Source organism: Moschus berezovskii, unplaced genomic scaffold, assembly GCF_049115385.1.
Source record: "Moschus berezovskii isolate FMDL1 unplaced genomic scaffold, NW_MosBer_1.0 29, whole genome shotgun sequence".
In the NCBI taxonomy this organism is placed as follows: Eukaryota; Metazoa; Chordata; class Mammalia; order Artiodactyla; family Moschidae; genus Moschus; species Moschus berezovskii.
Genome location: NW_028290453.1, coordinates 849851 through 874444, shown reverse-complemented (window position 1 = coordinate 874444; position 24594 = coordinate 849851). Strand labels below are relative to the sequence as shown.

Sequence of the window (24594 nt, the reverse complement as noted above, 5' to 3'; positions counted from 1 at the left end):
CAAACTAAAATTTGAAGCCAAACAGATCAATAGGGTTCATTCCCTAAATGCTAGAAATACTTTTAATGAATACTACACTGATTCTGCAGAGAAGGCAATGGCAAGCCACTCCAGTACTCTTGCCTGGAAAATCCCATGGATGGAGGAGCCTGGTAGGCTGCAGTCTATGTGGTCGCTAAGGGTCGGACACGACTGAGCGACTTCACTTTCACTTTTCACTTTCACACATTGGAGAAGGAAATGGCAACCCACTCCAGTGTTCTTGCCTGGAGAATCCCAGGGACAGGGGAGCCTGGTGGGCTTCCGTCTATGGGGTCACACAGAGTCGGACACGACTGAAGTGACTTAGCAGCAGCAGCAGCACACTGATTCTGAAACATTCAAGCTTTTTAATTTCTAATAATTGTGTAGCAATTAAATGTACTATTTCCTTTTTGATCATTATATTTCAATATTGAGAATTTATTTTACATTATTTCCTAAATGTTTCTTATATACCTTCTTGCATGAGTGGATTGAGAAACTTTGAGATGGCTAGACTAGAGGAGCCAAGACATGTAGGCATACCAGTAGCCCACATGGATATGGGGTAAAAAATGAATATTTTTATGAGCCAGTTTTCTACAAGTGCATATCCAGGCTAATCAGTTCGTTAGTCTGTCTTTGATGAAAAATGAATTATACTTGCTGGTGAACTGTCATCCCCACTGTGCACTTCTTAAATGACTGGACAGATTGAAGAACATGATAAGTACTTACCGTATAATGGTGGAAATGATAACCTGCTGTGTTGCATTCAAGATGTGCTGTTGCATTTTACCATCAGCTTTCACGTTTATCTTCTTGGATTCATGATTTGCTCCTCGGATTAAGATCCATTTTCTCCTCATCAGTCAGCATGTTCACATTGGTCTGTGTGCACTTTAGTGTTTTATAAAGCTGTTGCAAACGTAATGTTACTTTTGAAATCTTAACAGCATGTTTTGGTGAACCTGTATTCTAATTTTTTCTTCACTGTCTTTAGTGGATTCCTATGTCTGTCTTACCAGTGTCCTAAGATCCCCCTAAAAACAAGACACTAAAACTGAATGTATTCAGTGCCAAGGCTGGGTGCGAGGATTCTGTTCGGTACTAACTCTGCACGAATGTACAGCTGGCTTTCATATTTACGTGTAATTAAATCTATGTCCCTTTTGCCTTTTAGATTCTCCTGGGAAATATCCTAACGTGAAGGTAAAAACGTTTATGATTTTATCTTGAATTCTGAACTGTGGATTGTCTCATATGTCCATCATTTAGTAATGAACTTGTTTCCAAACCCCATTCAGCCAGCAGTCAGAATGAAAGATTCTGTTCCTAATAGAACAGTCAGAATGAAGGATTTCCAAACATCCAGTTCAGGTAAATTTTGTAGGACACAGTTAACTCTGGAAAGAGGGACACAGAAATATTTGAAATGCTCGGTCTTCATACTTCTAACGTTTTCTTTGCAAATTTAATTGAAGAACTGGACATACATAAGGCAAGTGTTACTGTTGATACCTTTGTTTTGAAACAAAAGATGTTTACAAGCATAAGAGCAAGAAAATTTTAAATTGTAAGCTTCAACGCAAGATGTTTCTGTATATGTTTCGACACTCTGAAGTTCTGAGTTTGGAATCTGTGTAATTCTCAGGAAATCTCAGAGATTAAATTTTAGACTCGAAGTTTTTTCCAAGCCCAAAATGCTTGTTTGAACTCTCACCTTTCCCTAAGTAAAACTTCACTTGCTAATATGTCAGTTGTATTTCAGCTTGTAATTATTTCGTTATAATGTTGTCACACAGATGACTGTAGGCCAATCAGATGTTTTCATTAGCAGAGTGTGTGTGTTTGTGTGTGTGTGAGTTTGTGGTGTCTTTGATTATTAGAAGTAGGAGAAGTAATCATACTTTAATGACTATTTGATAGGCATAATCTTTGGAAACAGTGATTCTGAAAGTTGTTGGCATATTCTACTTTGGAAAATTATTGAGAATTTCAAGGAATTTTGTTTATGTCTATTGATGTTTACTCTATGGCAGGTCAGTTGAGTTCAGTCGTTCAGTCGTGTCTGACTCTGCGACCCCATGGCCTGCAGCAAACCATGCCTCAGAACTCCTAGACTTTACTCAGACTCAAGTCCATCGAGTAGGTGATGCCATCCAACCATCTCATCCTCTGTCTTCCCCTTCTCCTCCCGCCTTCAGTCTTTGCCAGCATCAGGGTCTTTTCCAGTGAGTCAGTTCTTCACATCAGGTGCCCAAAGTATTGGAGTTTCAGCTTCAGCATCAGTCTTTTCAAAGACTATTCAGGACTGAATTCCCTTAGGATGGATTGGTTGGATCTCCTTGCAGTCCAAGAGACTCTCAAGAGTCTTCTCCCAACACTACAGTTCAATAGCATCAATTCTTCGGTGTGCAGCTTTCTGTACAGTCCAACTCTCACAGCCATACATGACCACTGGAAAAACCATAGCTTTGACGAGACAGATCGATGTTGGCAAAGTAATGTCTCTGCTTTTGAATATGCTGTCAAGGTTGGTCATAGCTTTTCGTCTTTTAGTTTCATGTGTGCAGTCACCATCTGCAGTGATTTTGGAGCCACCCAAAATAAAGTCTGTCACTGTTTCCATTCTTTCCCCACCTATTTGCCATGAAGGGATGGGACCAGATGCCATGATCTTAGTTTTTTGAATGTTCAAAGAACAATCAAAACCAACTTTTTGACTCCCCTCTTTCACTTTCATCCAAAGGCTCTTTTTATTTCTTCTTCAATTTCTACCATAAGGTTGGTGTCATCAGCATATCTGTGGTTATGGATGTTTCTCCTGGCTATCTTGATTTGAGCTTGTGCTTCATCCAGCCCAGCATTTTGCATGATGTACTGTGCGTGTGAGATAAATAAGCAGGGTGACAATATACAGCCTTGATATACTCCTTCCCCTATTTGGAATCAGTCTGTTGTTCCATGTCCAGTTCTAACTGTTGCTTCTTGACCTGCATACAGATTTCTCAGGAGGCAGGTCAGGTGGTCTGGTATTCCCATCTCTTTTAGAATTTCCCAGCTTGTGATCCACACAATTAAAAGCTTTGGGGTGATCAATAAAGCAGAAGTAGATGTTTTTCTGGAACTCTCTTGGTTTTTCGATGATCCAGTGGATGTTGGCAATTTGATCTCTGGTTCCTCTGCCTTTTCTAAATCCAGCTGGAATATCTGGAAGTTCACATTTCATGTACTGTTGAGGCCTGGCCTGGAGAATTTTGAGTATTACTTTGCTAGCCTGTGAAATGAGTGCAATCGTGTGGTAGTTTGAACATTCTTTGGCATTGCCTTTCGTTGGGACCGTTTCCAGTCCTGTGGCCACTGGTGAGTTTTCCAGATTTGCTGGCATGTTGAGTGCAGCACTTTCACAGCATCATCTTTAAGGATTTGAAATAGCTCAGCTGCAATTCCGTCACCTCCACTAGCTTTGTTCATCGTGATGCTTTCTAAGGCCTACTTGACTTCACATTCCGGGATGACTGGCTCTAAGTGAGGGATCACACCATCGTGCTTATCTGGATCATGAAGATCTTTTCTGTAGAGTTTTTCTGTGTGTGTTCTTACCACCTCTTCTTAATATCTTCCTCATCTGTTAGGTCCATACCACTTGAGTCCTTTATTGTGCCCATTTTTGCATGAAATGTTCCCTTAGTATCTCTTACTTTCTTGAGGAGAACTCTAGTCTTTCCCACTCTGTTATTTTCCTCTATTGCTTTGCATTGATCACTGAGAATGGCTTTCTTATCTCTCCTTGCTGTTCTGTGGAACTCTGCATTCAAATGGGTATATCTTTCCTTTTCTCCCTTGCCTTTAGCCTCTCTTCTTTTCTCAGCTATTGGTAAGGCCTCCTCAGACAACCGTTTTGCCTTTTTGAATTTCTTTTTCTCCGGGATGGTCTTGATCAATGCCTCCTGTACAATGTCACGAACCTCCGCCCATGGTTCTTCAGGCACTCTATCAAATCTAATCCCTTGAATCTATTTGTCATGTCCACTGTATAATGCTAAGCGATTTGATTTAGGTCATACCTGAATGGTCTAGTGGTTTTCCCTACTTTCTTCGATTTCAGTCTGCATTTTGCAATAAGGAGTTCATGATCTCAGCCACAGTCAGCTCCCGGTCTTGTTTTTGCTGACTGTATAGAGCTTCTGCATCTTTGGCTGCAGAGAATAGAATCAGTCTGATTTCGTCACTGAGCATCTGGTGATGTCCGTGGGTAGAGTCTCCTCTTGTGTTGTTAGAAGAGGGTGTTTGCTGTTACCAGTGCGTTCTCTTGGAAAAACTCTGTTCGCCTTTGTCCTGCTTCATTCTGTACTCCAAGGCCAAATTTGCCCGTTACTCCAGGTATCTCCTGACTTCCTCTTTTTGCATTCCAGTCCCCTATAATGAAAAGAACATCTTTTTTGGGTATTAGTACTAGAAGGTCTTGTCGGTCATCATAGAATCATTCAACTTTAGCCTCTTCAGCATAACTGGTCGGGGCATAGACTTGAATGACTGTGATACTGAATGGTTTGCCATGGAAACGAACAGAGATCATTGTGTCATTTCTGAGATTGCATCCAAGTACTGCATTTGGGACTCTTGTTGACTGTGCTGGCTACACCATTTCCTCTAAGGGATTCTTGCCCACAGTAGTAGATACAATGGTCATCTGAGTTAAATTCACCCCTTCCAGTCCATCTAGGGGCTTCCCTGGTAGCTCAGTTGGTAAAGAAGCTACCTGCAGTACAGGAGACCCGGGTTCGATGCCTGAGTCAGGAAGATCTCCTGGGGAAGGAAATGGCAACCAACATTCTTGCTAGGGAAATCCTATCGCCAGAGGAGTCTGGTGAGCTCCAAATAGTCCAGGGGGTCAGAAGCGTCGGACACGACCTACGGACTAAAGCACAAACCAGTCCATTTTAGTTCACTGAGTCCTAAAATGTCAATGTTCACTCTTGCCATCTCCTGTTTGACCACTTCCAATTTGCCTTGATTCATGGACCTAACATTCCAGGTTCCCATGTAGTATTGCTCTTTACAGCCTTGGACTTGACTCCTATCACCAGTCACATCCACAGCTAGGTGTTATTTTTGCTTTGGCTCCTTCTCTTCATTCTTTCTGTAGTTATTTCTCCACAGATCTCTAGTAGCATATTGGACACCTACTGACCTGGGGAGTTCATCGTTTAGTGAGTGTCCTGTCTTTTTGCCTTCTCATACCGTTCATGGTGTTCTCAAGGCAAGAATACTGAAGTGGTTTGCCATTTCCTTCTCCAGTGGACCATGTTTTGTCAGAACGTTCCAACATGACCCGTCTATCTTGGGTGGCCCTTCACGGCATGGCTCGCTCAGAGTTTCATTGAGTTAGGCAAGGCTGGGATCCATGTGATCAGTTTGGTTAGTTTTCTTTGGTTGTGGTTTTCAGTCTGTCTGCCCTCTGATGAAGGATAAGAGGCTTATGGAAACTTCCTGATGGGAGAGACTGGCTGAGGGCGATGGGCGAGGCCATGCTCAGTAAATCTTTAATGCAATTTTCTGTGAATGGGTGCGTCTGTGTTCCCTCCCTGTTTGACCTGAAGCCAAACTATGGTGGAGATCCTGAAGATAAGGGCACCTCCTCCAACAGGTCCCATGCTTGCACTGCTGCACTCAGTGCCCCTGACCTTGAGGCAGGCCACTTCCAACCCTCTCCTCCGCCAGAGACTCCTGGAAAATAAAACTGAAAAACGTAAAAATACAGTCACACACAATCATAATGGCTAATTCCATTAGTCATTAGAGTTCTGATATCCCATATCCTGTCTCTGGAGAAGTCCTGTGTGCACTCAGAACATAATTGAGCATGGAAGTAACGTTTAGAGTTGTTGTGAAAATAGTTTTGACCTCTTGGACCCCCTGGCCCAGTGGGTCTCTGGACTTCAGGAATTCTCAGGGCACACTACAGAACCACCATGTTAAACCATTGGCATGGTTGCATGCGAAATGATAAAGGGGCCCTTGTGTTGACACGGGGCTTAAAGTTTCACTTTTACATTTCTTACTTGTTTCTTTGGTTTCTCTTAAGAAATTTAGACCTGACAGTTCCTTTTTTTTAAAGCAAATATGTCTGTGTTGCGTTCATTCTTGCCTCATGGTGCTCTGTGCTCTTTGGATCCAGTGTGGTCCTAGACTTATCCTTTTGATACTGTTCATGGGGTTCTCAAGGCAAGTATACTGAAGTGGTTTGCCAACTCGAGGAGATCAATCCTGGGTGTTCATTGGAATTACTGATGCTAAAGCTGAAACTCCAATACTTTGGCCACCTCATGCGACGAGTTGACTCATTGGAAAAGACACTGATGCTGGGAGTGATTGGGGGCGGGAGGAGACGGGGACGACGGAGAATGAGATGGCTGTATGGCATCACCACCTCGATGGACATGAGTTTGAGTGAACTCCGAGAGTTGTTGATGGACAGGGAGGCCTGGCGTGCTGTGATTCATGGGGTCGCAGAGAGTCGGACACGACTGAGCGAATGAACAGAATGAAACGGAACGGAGACTTATCCTATTTTCATGTAGAAACAATAAGCCACCCACAAGACTATCACTTCTTATATATCACTTCTTTTTTTAAGTCTGTCCAGGACTTAAAAAAATCAGTTCTGGAGACAGTGATAATTTGAGGAAAGACCACCTCATTGTAATTGAAGAAGTTATCGTTGGTGGTGGTGTTCAGTTGATAAGTCAGGTCCGACTCTTTGTGAGCCCATGGACTGCAGCATGCCCAGCCTCCCTGTGCCTCACCATCTGCTGGAGTTTTCCCAAGTTCACATCCATTGCATCAGCGATGCTGTCCCACCATCTCATCCTCTACTGTCCCCTGCCTTCAATCTTTCCCAGCATCAGGGTCTTTTCCAGTAAGTCGGCTCTTCACATCAGGTGCCCAAAGTATTGGAGCTTTAGTTCAATCCTTCCAGTGAACATTCAAAGTTGATTTCCCTTAGGATTGACTGGTTTGATCCCTTTGCTGTCCAAGGGACTCTCAGATGTCTTCTCCAGCACCACTCTTTGAAAGCATCAATTCTTTGGCGCTCAGTCTTCTTTATGGTCCAACTCTCACATCCGTACATTACTGCTGAAAAAACCATGGCCTGGGCTGTATGGACCTTTGTCAACAACGTGATGTCTTTGCTTTTTAATGTTGTCTAGGTTTGTAACATTAATTAAAGTAGTAGCATTCGTTAAAAGTGTTTTTTAAAACCAAGGTCTCTGGAACACACAGTATTATAAGGCATAATTAAGTGTAAAATAAGGTAGATATAAATTTTCCAAATAATATATTTGAATGTTGAAGCAATAATTATTGGAAAAGTTCTTATGAAATACAGAATATGTAACAGAAATGGAGTGAATCAAAATCAGTAATACTAGAAAATCGAAAAGTAGAAGAAATGAGACACACTAGTTTACATCTCTTCATGACTGACAGTGACATGTGAGATACTGTAGCTGTGAAAGACTAGTGAGTTACAGGGGAGAGGAGGACATGGAGCTGATTCTCTGAAGAAAGACTTTGTGCAGGTTAGCCAGAGTTGTATTCTTACTCACATTCTAATAAATGGAGATTTTGTTCTCACATTTTTTGGCTTGGGCTTCTACTGCCTTGAGCCTCAGTAATGAGACTTGTCAGAGAGCTGGGCATTTGAAAGTTGATGATCTGTGTCCATTGATGTCACAATCAATGACCAAAAATCAGTCACCATCCACAGAATTGGGACAGATGACTGTAATAGATAAAAGTAAAGAGGAATATTGCGGCGGTGTTTCTGGTAGGGAATTCCATGCTCCATCACCTGTGCCAGTCTCAACTGCCAGAAAACAGAGAAAGCAAGGCAGGTAATGCAGAAGCCCAGATCACTCAGGTGTGGGCCACCTGGGCACGGCCTTACCATCATTCTGACGGTTCCAAATTTGAGATTTTGTGGCAAAATCTACCTTGTGCTGACTCCTTTCATGCAACCTACAGCCAATACCAATAAATACCTCTTAGCAAGATGTTTGCATTCTCCCTCTGACCATAGTGATACAATAAATAATAAAGAGAGTTAGGAGAAAGTAAGTTCATTGTGGCTAATATTTAGCATATGCCCATTATTGAGTAGCAGGATTATATTTAGAACTCAGGGACTAGTTGGGAGACCTAAGTAGACATCTGGACTGCCTTCTCAAAATGTGACTTTGTAGCAATATTTTTAAATAGCTCTAAACTCATGAGTATTCAGTTCAGTTCAGTTCAGTCCCTCGGTCGTGTCTGACTCTTTGCGACCTCATGAATCACAGCACGCCAGGCCTCCCTGTCCATCAACAACTCCCGGAGTTCACTCAAACTCATGTCCATCAAGGCGGTGATGCCATCCCAGCCATCTCATTCTCTGTCGTCCCCATCTCCTCCCACCCCCAATCCCTCCTGGCATCAGACTCTTCCAGTGAGTCAACTTGTCGCATGAGGTGGCCAAAGTACTAGAGTTTCAGCTTTAGCATCAGTCCTTCCAATGAACACCCAGGACTGATCTCCTCTATCATTATATTCAGTATAACTGCAAAAGCAACTCTGATACCAAATACGAAAATATTTCTTGTGCTTTCTCTGACTTCGTCTTTTCTAGAATTGGCTTTCCCAGTGGGAATGGGAGTCATGGGAAATTTGCTACATAGTAGCTCCTTCTCAGCTGTGTCCACATAGTATATCAGCTTGTTTTAGGTACGTCTAGTCAAGGCTATGGTTTTTCCCGTGGTCATGTATGGATGTGAGAGTTGGACTGTGAAGAAGGCTGATCGCTGAAAAATTGATGCTTTTGAACTGTGGTGTTGGAGAAGACTCTTGATAGTCTCTTGTACTGCAAGGAGATCCAACCAGTCCATTCTAAAGGAGATCAATCCTGGGTGTCCATTGGCAAGGACTGATGCTAAAGCTGAAACTGCAATACTTTGGCCACCTCATGCGACGAGTTGACTCACTGGAAAAGACTCTGATGCTGGGAAAGGTTGGGGGTGGGAGGAGAAGGGGACGACAGAAAATGCGATGGCTTATACTGCAAGGAGATCCAACCAGTCCACTCTAAAGGAGATCAATCCTGGGTGTTCATTGGAAGGACTGATACTAAAGCTGAAACTGCAATATTTTGGCTACCTCATGCGACGAGTTGACTCACTGGAAAAGATTCTGATGCTGGGAAATGTTGGGGGCGGGAGGAGAAGGGGACGACAGAGAATGAGATGGCTGGATGGCATCACTGACTCTGTGGACATGAGTTTGAGTGAACTCCGGGAGTTGGTGATGGACAGGGAGGCCTGGCGTGCTGTGATTCATGGGGTCGCGGAGAGTCGGACACGACTGAGCGCCTGAATTGAACCGAAGAGTTCACAAGGGATGTTGGTGAACAGGAGTGCTGTATCATTTAAAAGAAGTATATAGAAAGTCAATTCTGATTCTACTAGGATGCCCAGTCTATTGAGTAACCATGTCTAATAACATGTTGTCCATAAATACTAGTTAATTGAGAGCTTTTAATCAGTCATGTGGTCAGGGGTATAATTAAAAATCATACAGTTTCTTTTTACACTCCAGTAGTTTTTTCGTTTCTATCCTCACCTTGCATTTACAGAAGAGTCTCAGTTATCTCCTAGAATAGTGACTGCAAGCTCTAATCTCAAAGTGTTTGTCTTTTTTTTTTTCTTAATCTATACAACTGTGTAGTTTGCTCTTGTTTCTCCGTGAGCTTGGTAAGTCCAGGAAACACAGATTCAAATCAAAGGGCTACACGAGTCCCTCCAACACTGGACGATGTGAAATAGGAAAACTACAAAATAAATAGAAGCAGCTTCAGTCAGTTCATGTTGATTCTTTCTCTTCTCAGTCAGTACCTTTTCTAAAATAACAAGCAGAATTTACTGCTTCAGAGTCCCAGGATTTGTACATTGATTGGTTTCTTAAAGATTTACTCTATACTAGACCCTGAAAGTTTTATATCCTAAATATTTCTTGAAACACTCCCTCAGTTCAGGCCTGCATCACCTTTTTTCCCCCACTATAAATGCCTTCGGATTCATCTTCCTCATTTTATTTGTATGCTCTTCAGTTTCACCCCATGGACTGCAGCACACCAGGCTTCCCTGTCCTTCACCATCTCCTCGAGCTTGCTCAAACTAATGTTTATGGAGTCGGTGATGCCATCCAACCATCTCATCCTCTGTCATCCCCTTCTTCTCCTGACTTCAGTCTTTCCCAGCATCAGGGTCTTTTCCAGTGAGTCAGTTCTTCACATCAGGTGGCCAAAGTAGTGGAGCTTTTGTGTCAATGTCAGTCCTTCCGATGAATATTCAGAACTGATTTCCTTTAGGATTGACAGGTTGGATCTCCTTGCAGCCCAGGGGACTTTCAAGAGTCTTATCCAACACCACAGTTGAAAAGCATCAGTTCTTTGGCATTCAGTCTTCTTTTCGGTCCAACTGTCACATCCATACATGACTACTGGAAAAACCACCGCTTTGACTAGACAGACCTTTTTTGCAAAGTAATGTCTCTGCTTTTTAATATGCTATCTAGGTTGGTCACAACTTTCCTTCCAAGGAGCAAGCGTCTTTTAATTTCATGGCTGCATTCACCATCTGCAGTGATTTTGGAGCCCCCCAAAATAAAGTCTGACACTGTTTTCCCATCTATTTCCCATGAAGTGATGGAACTAGATGCCATGATCTTAGTTTTCTGAATGTTGAGCTTTAAGCCCAACTTTTTCTCTCTCCTCTTTCACTTTCATCAAGAGGCTCTTTAGTTCTTCTTCACTTTCTGCCATAAGGGTGGTGTCATCTGCATATTTGAGGTTATTGATATTTCTCCTGGCAATCTTGATTCCAGCTTGTGCTTCTTCCAGCCCAGCTTTCCTCATGATGGCCTCGGCATATAAGTTCAATAAGCAGGGTGACAATATACAATCTTGACGTTCTCCTTTTCCCATTTGGAACCAGGCTGTTGTTCCATGTCCAGTTCTAACTGTTGCCTCCTGACCTGCATATAGGTTTCTCAAGAGGCAGGTCAGGTGGCCTGGTATTCCCATCTCTTTCAGAATTTTCCACAGTTTATTGTGATCCACACAGTCAAAGGCTTTGGCATAGTCAGTGAAGCAGAAATAGATGTTTTTCTAGAACTCTCTGGCTTTTTCCATGATCCAGTGGATGTTGGCAATTTGACCTCTGGTTCCTCTGCCTTTTCTAAAACCAGCTTGAACATTGGGAAGTTCACAGAATGCTGAAGCCAGATTTGGAGAATTTTGAGCATTATTTTGCTAGCGAGTGAGATGAGTGCAATTGTGCTGTACTTTGAGCATTCTTTGACATTGCCTTTCTTTTGGATTGGAGTGAAGACTGACCTTTTCCAGTGCTGTGGGCACTGCTGAGTTTTCCAAATTTTTTGGCATGTTGCGTGCAGCACTTTCACAGCATCATCTTTCAGGATTTGAAATAGCTCAACTGGAATTCCATCACTTCCACTAGCTTTGTTTGTAGTGATGCTTTCTAAGGCCCACTTGACTTCACATTCCAGGATGTCTGGCTCTAGGTGCGTGATCACACCATCGTGATTACCTTGTCATGAAAATCTTTGTTGTACAGTTCTTCTGTGTATTCTTGCCACCTCTTCTTAACATCTTCTGCTTCTGTTAGGTCCATACCATTGCTGTGCTTTATCGAGCCCATCTTTGCATGAAATGTTCACTTGGTATCTCTTATTTTCTTGAAGAAACTCTAGTCTTTCCTATTCTGTTGTTTTCCTCTATTTCTTTGCATTGATCGCGGAGGAAGGCTTTCTGAGCTCTCCTTGCTATTCTTTGGAACTCTGCATTCACATGCTTATGTCTTTCCTTTTCTTCTTTGCTTTTCATTTCTCTTCTTTTCACAGCTATTTGTAAGGCCTCCCCCGACAGCCATTTTGCTTTTTTGCATTTCTTTTCCATGGGGATGGTCTTGATCCCTGTCGCCTGTACAATGTCTAGGACCTCCGTCTGGCACTCTTATCTATCAGATCTAGTCCCTTCAATCTATTTCTCACTTCCACTGTATAATCATAAGGAATTTGATTTAGGTCATATCTGAATTTTCCAGTGGTTTTCCTTACTTTCTTCAATTTAAGTCTGAATTTGGCAATTTAACTATTTAACCTATATGCAGAGTCCATTGTGAGAAACGCTGGGCTGGAAGAAGCACAAGCTGGAATCAAGATTGCTGGGAGAAATATCAATAACCTCACATATGCAGATGACACTACCCTTATGGCAGAAAGTGAAGAGGAACTCAAAAGCCTCTTGTTGAAAGTGAAAGAGCAGAGTGAAAAGGTTGGCTTGAAGCTCAACATTCAGAAAACAAAGATCATGGCATCTGGTCCCATCACTTCATGGGAAATAGATGGGAAAACAGTGGAAACAGTGTCAGACTTTTATTTTGGGGGGCTTCAAAATCACTGCAGATGCTGATTGCAGCCATGAAATTAAAAGACGCTTACTCTTTGGAAGGAAAATTATGACCAACCTTGATAATATATTGAAAAGCAGAGACATTACTTTGCCAACCAAGGTCCGTCTAGTCAAGGCTATGGTTTTTCCCGTGGTCATGTATGGATGTGAGAGTTGGACTGTGAAGAAAGCTGATCGCCGAAAAATTGATGCTTTTGAACTGTGGTGTTGGAGAAGACTCTTGAGAGTCCCGCCAGGAGATCCAACCAGTCCATTCTAAGGGAGATCAATCCTGGGTGTTCATTGGAAGGACTGATGCTAAAGCTGAAGCTTCAATACTTTGGCCGCCTCATGCGACGAGTTGACTCACTAGAAAAGACTCTGATGCTGGGAAAGGTTGGGGGCGGGAGGAGAAGGGGACGACAGAGAATGAGATGGCTGGATGGCATCACCGATTCTGTGGACATGAGTTTGAGTGAACTCCGGGATTTGGTGATGGACAGGGAGGCCTGGCATGCTGTGATTCATGGGGTCGCGGAGAGTCAGACACGACTGAGCGACTGATCTGAACTGAACTGAATCTGTCATTTGATACAATGTTTTAGATCTACGTTTTAAATGAAGATTATGTCTTTTATCTAAATATTCAAAGTAATTTTAACTAAACATACAACTTTGTCAGCAGAACTAGACTTGGAAATGATATCAGAGGAAGCACAAGAAAAACTTGATGGAGATGAAAATAACCATTCACAGGTATGTAAAACTGTAAATTTCAGTTTCTGGTTTAATGCTGTATGAGAAAATGTGTATCAAGGAAGGCAAATGAGAATGAAAAGATAAGTTAAAACCCATCACAAATGAGTTAAAGCAGAAGTTTGCTGAAGTTTGTGAGAAATACAGAATTACCATTTGTCCTGAGGAAGATCCACTATGTGATAACCCTAAAAAAGGAGTAAACACAAAGGAAATAAATCTCCTAATATAATATACTTGATTGTGAGCGAAAAGATGCATTTGAAGTATCTACGTCTCTAGTATTCCAAGCATTTCCTGAACAAAAAGAACCCAGTCTCGAAATTTTTTTCCATTGTCTGTAAATTCTGGGTCACTGGGATATGCTTGTCGGTCATCGTCAAAGCTTTGTTTCACTGAAAATAAAGTAGACATTGAAAATGATCAACTAGACATTGAGCACGTGTTTATCAAAATTGAGAGTTTTTATAATGATACAGAAAATCAAAAAGTAGGAGACCCGGTAGTTACATTTGAGGGGAAAGAAGACCAAGAGTTTGATATGCAAATGTCACAAAATACAAGGCAAAATCCTACTAATCGGAAATTAGACACATCAGTCTAGTCTGTGGCTTGTCTGCTCTGGGAAGTTGAAACATATTATTCAAATAAAGAGTCACTGTACTCCTGCTGTTTTTGCAAATGCTGATCAGAAAAGCAAACCAATGCAAGACTGGTTCCAGAAGCCACTGCATGTGGATAATTAGTAAGGATAAAAGCATGGAACTAGAATTAGAAAATGGGAATTCTTCACCATAAAGTCACAGATCATCCAAAGTGTATGTAAATAAAGAGTTACAGAAGGATGTGCAGAGATTTAGAAAAAGAAAATTCAACTTTCAAAAGAGGTAGAAGTTCATTTGCTCTTGCTTCTGTTTGTCTCTTTCTCCATGATCTGGTCCATTTGATTTTCTACTTACGAATAAATTGGAGTCATCTAAATAGGTAATTGTGTAGAAATAGATTATTTTTGCCATCTCAATAATAGGAATTTCGGAAACAGTTTTCATGACTTTTGTCATTCAATCAATGTAATATCTAATTCTGTCTCTGTCAGTCTTTCATGAGGACTGGGAAACTCATTTAGCTGTGTACCATGTGGTCTTCTGAGCCAGAGTAAACACCAAGGAAATTGCTTAAGAAGTACAATCAGCTAGGGTTTTGCAGTTTTGTTTGTTTGTTTTCTTTAACTCTGTTGGATTAAATATGTTGTATTTCCATAGAATGGGAAGAAAGCAGTGACTGAGAGAAGGGACATAAGCATGTGTTCCCTCTAATCTCTTCATTGTGGTTGAATATGTGTGATCTTCTCTGCTTTCCACAGTCACTGGGCACTTAGAATTCCAGCATGGCTGCTTCAGGATCTTTTTAATAACAGTACTCCCACATATGTTTTAATCACCACTCTCAGATGTTTATTTTGAGACAGACCTTTCCATTATATGTTTTACTAAAATGTAGTAAGTTCTGACATGTGCAATTTTGTCATATAGGTTGTGTGTGTGTGTGTGTGTGTGTGTGTGTGTGTGTGTATGAGAAAGTTGGTCAGTAGTGTCTGACTCGTGGTGAGCCCTCGGACTGCAGACTGCCAGGCTCCTTTGTCCTTGGACTATCAGAGTGGGTAGCTGTTCCCTTCTCCAGGGGAACCTTCCCAACCCACATCTCCCGCATTGAAGTTGGATTCTTTAACATTTGAGCCACCAGGGAAGCCCGTAGGTAGTAAAAACCCTCAGCAAAAAGAAAAAAAAAAAATTAAGTGTTTGTCTTCAGAGGAGAAAACTGAGTTTTGAGACACTGTGAGATTTTTCTTTCTTCAGTAATAGGTTTTTAAACTTGTTTGTTTTCTCTTTTGTGTAAGAGATGCTTTGACTGAGTTTGAACAATAGACAAGGACAAAAAGGAGAAAAAACTCTTATGTATTCTCCTGTTTAAAAGAAAGGGAGATGAGCCCTATCCCCAACTAAGGCATTTAAAAATACTGTGCCAAAGTCACATTTTTAACTTATCTGGTTAATCTGATGAATTCATTTGGTAATTTATCACATTCAAGGTTACAGAATTGTATCATTTCTTTTGGTGCCATAAAATGCTAGGGAGTGCCACTTTAGGGGCTTTGAACAAAACCTTGCACTTTTTTAAATTTTATTGCTGTTTTTGGTAAATAGTGGGGCTAGAGAATGCATTTATTTCTATACCCTGTAGCTGTAAGTTTTGAGGTTATTGCATGTGGAATTGGGAAACATTACTTATATTCCAGAATTCCACACTAACAACTCCTCCATTTCATTCTGCTCCTTGTGTTTTGGTAAACTTTGGTTCATATATTTTAGTGAACACCATCACTTTTTTGCTCTCTCCCGGATCCAAATGAAAAAAGAAAGAATTATCAAAGGCAGAGGGGAAAAAATAGCTTTAGTGCAGAAAGAAGAATGTTTCCCTTCTGTCTCTGAGGCACTGAGGTGTCACATCCTCTACATCTGGCTGTTTAATGGGAAATCCAGGTGGTAAAGACCGAAGAGGACAGATTTTGTGTCTTTGTCTTTTTATTTCTCTGTCTCCGCCAGTCAGATGGGGAAGACTGAATGTGAATAATTGCATCTTATGAAGAAAACCATTTTTGAAATTTTGTTTCTTTTCTTCAAACAGAGGGAGCAGATTTTATAAAAATTTCAGTGACTTGGAAGTGGTAAAATAAGCACAAAACTATTTTTATCACTTAAATGCAGGGCAAACGCTGAGGTAAATAATAAAATTGAAAACAAACATCTTTATAATAAAGAAGTAGCAATTATTCTTAGTGTCAAACTTTCACTAAAGGCTCAAGAAGAAAAGAAACACAAAAGTATTGAAGTGGAAGTATCAGACAACGAATGTGATGGTGCTGATGAGAGTGGAAGAAACAGCAGCCAGGAGTTTCCTGCTATGGAGAATGAAGATTTTGATAGGTAATCCTGTATCAATATTTAACATCAGGTCATTTGTTATTCTTCTAAAAAATAATTTCTGACTTGAACTAATGTTTGTGATTTACACATTTTATATTTTACTAGGGATATCGTTATTTTTAATACTCTTGTCCTTTAGCCTTAACACTAGAGTTACTTTGTTAACATACTATCACGTTACAGTATTATTCTGGATTTGACTGCATACTTGCCTTAAGCAGTGTGTTGTATATTTACATTTATTTTGTGTCACTAATGAACATCCTTTCATTGCAGTTTGAGGACTTCTTTCAGCATTTCTTATGAGGCGGGACTAGTGGTGATGAACTCCCTCAGGTTTGCTTTGTCTGGGAAAGCTTTTATTTCGCCTTCATTTCTGAAAGACAACTTTTCTGGATAGAGTACTCTTGGTTGGCAGTGTTTTTTCTCCTAGCACTTTGAGTATGTCCATGGATGGAGGCCACATTGTTGTTGGTGGCGGGAGAACTGATGAGGCCCCTGTTTTTCAGCTATGATGCTCTTGTCGCCCCATCATGTGGGTGGTTTAAAAGTAAACTCCCCCCCCCCCCACTCTGGCCAGATATTTCCTTGATTTCTTCTTTCATGGTATACATACCTCATGTCATTTAAAATATTATCTAAATTAAGTGTTACTTTTTTCTTTGAATTCTCTTTCCAATTTACTTTTGGCTGCACTGGGTCTTTGCTGCTGCAGTGCTTGGGCTTCTCATTGTGGTGGCTTCTCTTGATGCTGAGCATGGGCTCTAGGGTGCTGGCTTCAGTAGTTGTGCAGCATGGGTTTAGTTGCACCGGAGCATGTGGGATCTTCCCTGACAAGGAATTGAACCGGTGCCCCCTGTATTCGCAGGTGGACTCCTAAGCACTGGGCCACAAGGAAAATCCCTAAATTCACCATTACTATATTTAGAAGCAAAACAAAAAATATAGTGTAAATTTAATTATGACTCCCATGTCTAAGAGTCATGGTGTTTAGGCAGTGGACTCCAGGTTTTCCGTGTAGCCCTCGAGGTTCTTCTCAATGTCTTTCCAGATGCATCTCCCTACTTTCTTCCGTGTATTTTGTGCTCTTCCTTCCAGGTTCCTTGGAACCTACATGCCATGTGCCTGATGTTTGTGCTCGCATTTGAATCTTCAAGTAGAATAATTTTCTCCTTTTTCTCTCTCTCCTGACCTCCTCTTTCCACTTCTTCTGTAAATCCTTCCTTATTCCGCTTATGACTTTCATATGTCAACTCTTATGTATCATATTGTATAATTGTATATCTGTGTTTGAAGGAAGAATTTGTTTTCTTGCATACGGTTGGTACTTCATAACTGTTTTGAGAGTTAATCAATGACTTAAGATGGGTAAGAGTTGGAATTTTTCAAGACTTGTTGTTGTATTCTTTATCAGTTGAATCATTAGAAAACATTGGCTTTTTGGTGAATTTTTTAAAAAGTAGTGATCCTGGCATGCACAGGAAGAAAGTAAAGAGAAAGAACAATGACAAACGGACCCCAGAAGACTGTGTGATTGCACCAATATCTGAAAAGACCGATTCACTGACTGGTGGTCTGCTGCATGTGAATGATGAAAGCCGAGTGAATCAAGATGATGACAGGTACATTCTACAAACTCTTTGTTTGTCGGGAAAGTAATATTAGTCCTCATGATACTGTGCACAGGCCAAGACAAGACATTCCTCAACTCTAGTGGACGAACTGTACTTGAAAGTTGCTGAAAGGTTAAGGTGAGGACCAGTGACTTTGGCAGGAAGTCATTCCAGTGAAGAGTCCCCTTGGAAGCTGGACTGTAGTGAATACACGTAAACAGCTCCATAGGGAATATTATTGGGACAGGCAATGAAGAACTGGATGATAATTGAAGAGGAATGTGGAGTTCAAAGGAGTTTCTTATTTTATGTTAAGAGGGGAGCTTTTAGAGTGTGTATGCTGTTGGAAATGAGCCAGCGGAGGACATGTTTATTTAATCTTGCTTGCATTTCCAATATTAAAAAGCTTATTGATTGTATGACATTATCTTGAAATTATTCCAGTAGACTAATTGTACATAATACTTCTGCTCATATGTAGATTTATGGGAAGGGCTTGTTCATTGGTTCTGAAGTGTAATATTCATATATAATTGAATATGCAGATAACTACTTAAGTTAATTCTATCACACGTGGATTTTCAAAAATTACATAATTGTGAATTTACAAACAGGCTACACTGAGTAGGATTTGATAATTCCTTGATGATTCTAGTTGATAGTAACTTCGTGAGTACCTATGATTTTGTAAGGTACTGTGAAACATCACATCGTATTAACTTCATAGTTGTTTATAGATTCCAGGGAAAAGGGGAAGATTTTGTTGATACGAAATAGAAAAAAATTAACAATCTTTCACAGATTATTCCTTTTGGATGATAAAGATCTGAATGACAAAAAACATGCTTCCTGTACTAAGAGTGTCATTAACACATATTGTGTGCTCAATATGTGGATGTCAGATGCATGAAGAAACAGCAGAATGGTTGAATGAACGCATATTGATGAATTTCTTTACGACAAACAAATCTTTATGGAAAGTAGATTTCCATACTTGCCTCAGTTCAGTTCAGTTCAGTCGCTCAGTCGTGACCGACTCTTTGCGACCCCATGAATCACAGCACGCCAGGACTCCCTGTGCATCACCAACTGCCGGAGTTCACTCAAACTCATGTCCATCGAGTCGGTGATGCCATCCAGCCATCTCATTCTCTGTCGTCCCCGTCTCCTCCTACCCCCAATTCCTCCCAGCATCAGAGTCTTTTCCAGTGAGTCAACTCGTTGCATGAGGTGGCCAAAGTATTGGAGTTTCTACATCTGGTCTTTTTATTTTTTGAGAAATACGTTTTAAGGTTCAGAAATTATTATTTATAGTTATAGCTAGACATGGAATAATGCTATAGATTCATTCGCCATTATGTTACTTAAAAAGACTTTTCAATATTACTTTCTCAGCGTATTTTGGAAGAGCAGTGTTGAAGCCAGATTTCCTGGGTTTGAATTCTGGGTCTGTTGGTGATGTGCTGTGTGGGCTTGGGCGAGTTCCTCAGCCTTTCTGTGCTCCATCTCTTCTTATACCTATCTCCCAGAATGACTGTGAGGATTAAAATGCCTTTAAGACACGTCAAGTGCTTATAATAATGCATAGCAGTTGCCTAGGAAGTCCTCAAAAAGCTAATATCGTGATTATTCAAAATGGGTTTCTTTCTTAGAAGGACTTAAGGAATATCTCCCAGATAGGTTTTATTGCCATAAAAGTTAGCTCTTATTGAAAATGACAGGTGTGAAAAACCCTGGTATACTGCTTTCTATCACATAACTCAAGTAATGTTGTGTTTTTCCTTTTCCTTGGATCTAAATATAATGCTTTATTACTATTACTGATATATTTTCTTTGTCCTTTAATGCTCCTCTTACTAACTGTTGCAACCTTTTATAGAACATTACTTACCAATGCAAAGAGCTTGTCTAAAAAAGAAAAGTTTAGGTATTGTTTGCATTTTTGAGCATTTACTATTAGCCTGAAAAGAATCATTTGTTTTTTTAGGCCTGCGAGAAAAACACCATATGAAAAGAAGAAGGTATCGTAAAAAGACAAACAAAAAAAAAATGAACTTTAAAAAATATTATTCTAGTAAAAAATACTTTGTAAAAGGAAGAGTGGTAAAATAGAAAATCTTCCTTTGTTGTAAAGAACTGTACTTTGAACAGTACTGATAAAGTTATCCTTTTGATAAAAATCTGTTCTTTTAAGAAGTCTGTTTTCGCTTTGATAAAGAGATTTATCACCTCTGTACACTTAATCTATTTTACACATATTTTAAGGACATTGTGAGACAGTATTATTTATGTGTAGGTCAAAGAACAAATTAATTATGTGAACCACCTGGATGACTTAACTCAGTCTTCTGAGGATGATGACGTGCTTTACTCTACAAATTCCTTGTTGCAAGTAGAACCATTTGGCTTGGGGTGTAAAGGTAGGAGCGCAGTGCAAATATTAACAGAAAGCCTGTTTGTGTATAGAGTAGTGATATACGCATATCTTCTCTAGTACTGCTCTAGAGCCAGGGATCTGTTACAGTGCTGTGCACCTCAGAAGTATGTTTTGCATTAGAAGAACATGAAAGTGCGTGTATACTCTGAGCCACAGGCCTATGATCATTCTCACTCACTGCATCTTCTGCTGACTCTTCTTTCCTGTGCCTTCACTCAAGGTCATGTTAGCATCATTTTCCTTCTAGAGTAGCTGAAATATTCTCAGAACTTCCTTCCCTGCCACTCCACCTTGAGGAACCTCGATCTGCACAGCAATTTTAATTATTTACTATTTTTAAAACTTCAGGTCTCATCATGTAACCCAAGTGTTGCTTCTCTTTGCTGCATGGTTAAAGGTCATAGTTGTCTAGCTTCATCTGGTTTTATTTTTTACCCTTCTTTCAACATGAATGTTAGAATCAGCTTGTCATTTTCCTACAGTGTCTGCTGGTCTTAACGTTCTCATTTTCCTTCAGTTCAAAATACTTTGTAATTCTTCTTTTCATTACCTCTTTGATCCGAGGGTTATTTCGATCCATGTGATTTTCTTTCCAAATATTGAGAGTTTTCCAGAGATCCTTCTGTGTTCTTGCTTCTGATTTGTTAGGTGCATCCAGAGGGACCCTGGGGCTGGGGCTAGGGCTGATTATTTCCTGCCTTGGAGCCAAGACCTTACTGACTACCCCGTTCATTCTACTGTAAGAAGTTTTTCCAGCCTGGCTCATAAGAATAGATAGAATTCCTGGGACTGAGTGAGCACCAGTCACAGGCTCCTATAGTCTTTTCAGATGGTTTCTCCCTGGTCTCAGGTGGTTTCTCCCAGATGGGCGCTGTTCGTTGCTCTGCTGAATATCCGAGGGGCTCCTCCTCAGATCTCCAGGGTCCTTTTTCTCTCTGTCCCACTCTCTCCTCTCCTCGGGTCTCCTCTGTGATCTCTGCCCACTTTGGTTTCACCAGACTGTCAGCTTCATCACCTCCTGTCAGGGAGTCTGGCTGACTCAGCTTCTGTTCCTTCTCCCCTTGTTGGGGCCTGGAAATTCTCTCCAGGCAGTGAGCTGGGGCATTCCTTAGGCTATCCTCTTGTGTTTCCAGGATCATTGTCTTTCATTCCCTGAAGTCCTTTGTCATGAAATCATTGTTTAATGTATTTTGTCTTTAGCGTTGTTTTTGCTCGCTCCCCTCAGGAAGGTAAATCAGTAGCTGTTCACTCTGTCTTGGTTAGCAACATACGGCAGCTGGAGACTGTCCACAGTGTTGTTCTTCCTACTCTACTTACTACTTCCTGCTCATCCTTCATTTCTCAGTGTGACATCTCTTCCCCAGGAAAGTCTTTCCTGGACCCAATCTATGTCAAGTTCTGTTATGTGATCATAGAACTCTCTCTTCATAGAGTATCTATCTGAGTTCATAATTATTTTACTTGTCTTTCTCTTCTACTAGACTTCAAGCTAAACAGGAGCCAGGGGCATCTGTTTTATCTGCAGAGCTTAGAATAATGTCTTCCACATTATAGACACTTAATACTTGTTCAGTGCGTGGATGCATGAACGCGAAAGGCACAGTCCTTTATACTCAAAAATTACTCACATCAATTTTTTGTTTGTTTGTTTCTATCTTTGTTTTCTTTATCATGCAGATTCTGTTAGCTTGTTCAAAACTCAGGATACAATTCTTTCGCATGAAAGATTAGTAGCTTTTCAAAGAAGCCAAAGAAGTCACTCTGAACTACTTAGAGGAGAATTTTACAAAATGAAAAGTCAGGTTCGTGGGCTCCGAACAAAAGAAACACAAGAAGTGAAATCACAGTCAGAGCATCAGAAAGTAGAATGGAAACAAGAGCTCATCAACTTGAGGTACTGTACATCTCGCTTTTGAAGAAATATTTGAACTGCTGTTTCCTTTAATACTGCAGAGACGTAGACGTGTTATAAGGACTAATTTATCCTCTCGGATTTTATAGGGGAGAAAGTGTCACTAGTATTGTGGAGTGTGAAATTCTTGGAAATAATATAGCAGGTTCTTAATAGTGAATGCTTCTAATGACTTAATATATATTTTTCCAAATCATTTTCATGACCATACAGAAGTCTACCATAATGGAAACCCCATTAAATATTTACCAAATTGACTTTCAGTTGTTTTTCACTTTTCTGTTTTCTGTTTAATACTGCGAGGAACACCTTTTCTATAAATTCATTTCTACCTTTCTAATTATTTTGAATACATTTTCTGTAATAATATCGTATTATTTGGTTAAAGTATGAGAATTTTAAAAAGGTCTGTGATCTATATTTCTAAACTATTCTTAAGAAGGTTTATATTACTTTACATTCCCACCCGCAGATGTATGAAGTAGCCATTTTTCTCAAGAGAAGATGAAAACAAAATTCTATGCAGTTTTATTCTTAACCCTCTGTCTGAACACAGTGATGATTATTAAGTGCTTTTCATTGTATTCCCCCTATGTTTACTATTTTAAACACTGTGAAGAGGGAACAAAAGCTATTTCAGCAGTGAATAATCTCATGATTTTCTAAGAAGAGCTTTAAATCTTGCAGAGTCACCTTAAAGCAAGAAGAAGAGACTAGAAGAAATGCCAATATGTCATATGAAAAAGAGAGGGAGCACTTCAGAAGGAAAGAAGATGAATATAGTAAAGTAGTTGAAGTGAAACAGCACCTAGAACTCACTTTCCGAGCAGTGGAAATGAAACCGAAGACTGAGAGAAATAATCTGAATCAGGTAGAGAAACCTTTGGTAAAAATTTCAAATTTCTAACACTATTTCATCAGTATTATTTATAATATCCCCCTTTTTAAAAAATACCACTTTATTTCGTGTTGTACCATTTATTTAGTCTCATTTCGTTTAGTGTTATAGGAAATTTTAGCTTACTTGTTAAAACCAAAAGAAATTCAAAATTCCCAAAGTAACAAGGCCGGAAATAAGAATTGTATGATCCTGACATGCTGGGTGCACTTTTTCAAGCAGAGGGAGGAAGAGGTCATGTCAGTAGCTCACAGATTAGATAACGGAGAAACCACAGGGTTGAGAATGGTCTCGAAACTGGAGGTTAAGCTCTCAGCCCACCTCAGGCAACAGATCCTTCAGCCTTGACGGACCATTCGTGAGTAAATAGGTCTGGAAGAGAAGGGGCACTGGGGGGATCCATCATGCCTAATTTTACATCAAGTTACCTCTGGCCTTCAATCTGGCAGGTGGCTGAGGGTCGTGGACCACCCTCCCTCTGTGCCCTTCAGCCCTCCAGTCCACCTGCCCCATGAACAGCTCAGAGCTGGCTCCAGCTTTCCCAGCTGCCTTTTCCAGAACTGGCTCCAACTTTCCCAGCTGCCTTCTCCCTCACAGTAGAGCCCTCAAGGACAGGTGTTAACTGGCATCCTCGAGAGGTGCAGGGATTTTTTTCTAGCAGTTGGTAGAAACCAGACACTCTTAAAGTTGGTTGTCCTTCATTCTGCAGAGTTCTCGAGGGGCATCTCAGAGCAGAGGAATTTGCTCCCACACCCGATGTCCCTCTCAAACACGGACTGGGTCCCTTCCCCGAGGTCCTAGCAGCAGATCTCCAACAATGAAAAGCTCTCACGAAGAGCTCGGGAAAGTAGTGTTTGTCATTCAAATCCATTTGTCTAGAGCAGTCAGGTAGTGACATGCGATGGCCTCATCCAAGGAGAGGCCTTTAATATGTTCCATAGGAATCGATCTCAAATCTTTTGTGACTCTCTCGGAGGAGCTGGGACCCTGATGGTGGTTTAGGCAAGGAAGACCGTGTGTGGTCCACCATCAACTACACTACCTGACAAAGTCCCTCTGCTTTGGGGTGAACGTGTCTGTCATTCCATGTACGTTGTCACCTTCAGTGTCTAAATCAGAGTCCGTTCTTGGTTCCACTGTCATTTCTTTAACCAATACCCTATCAACGACCTTTTCACATCACGTACCGTTTTTCATTTTGTAAAAACTGCGCCATCCGTTGTGAAAACACTTCTGAACACTTTAAAAAGTTGTTTCTTTAGAATAAACTTATAAAAATGCCCCCCCACACCAAGGAGGGGGAACCCTTGCTACTAATAATAGATATTCTGGGTTTTGGTAATGATTTCACTTCCTCAGCTGCTCATTAGGTTAGCTTATCACTTCCCCTGATGGTAAGGAGGAAACTATAGGCAATTCAGAGACCACATTTTGGATGTCATTCTTCTACTTGTGAGAAAAT

The 24594-nt window shown here is 40.7% G+C and overlaps 1 protein-coding gene and 1 pseudogene across 1 annotated transcript in view; one reads left to right on the top strand and one right to left on the bottom strand.

Annotated features, from left to right (window-relative positions):
• The window catches only part of LOC148772975 (frizzled-3-like), a 318270-nt pseudogene that overhangs the window by 43655 nt on the left and 250021 nt on the right, over window positions 1-24594 (bottom strand).
• The window catches only part of LOC148772981 (ankyrin repeat domain-containing protein 26-like), a 56415-nt gene that overhangs the window by 25663 nt on the left and 6158 nt on the right, over window positions 1-24594 (top strand). Inside the window, 12 exon segments of the mRNA XM_088834565.1 lie at window positions 484-581; window positions 1204-1233; window positions 1329-1402; window positions 7677-7830; window positions 7832-7925; window positions 13206-13288; window positions 16145-16272; window positions 17733-17894; window positions 19873-19906; window positions 20182-20305; window positions 22000-22216; window positions 22922-23120. Of these exon segments, the coding sequence (XP_088690691.1) occupies window positions 484-581; window positions 1204-1233; window positions 1329-1402; window positions 7677-7830; window positions 7832-7925; window positions 13206-13288; window positions 16145-16272; window positions 17733-17894; window positions 19873-19906; window positions 20182-20305; window positions 22000-22216; window positions 22922-23120 (1397 nt within the window).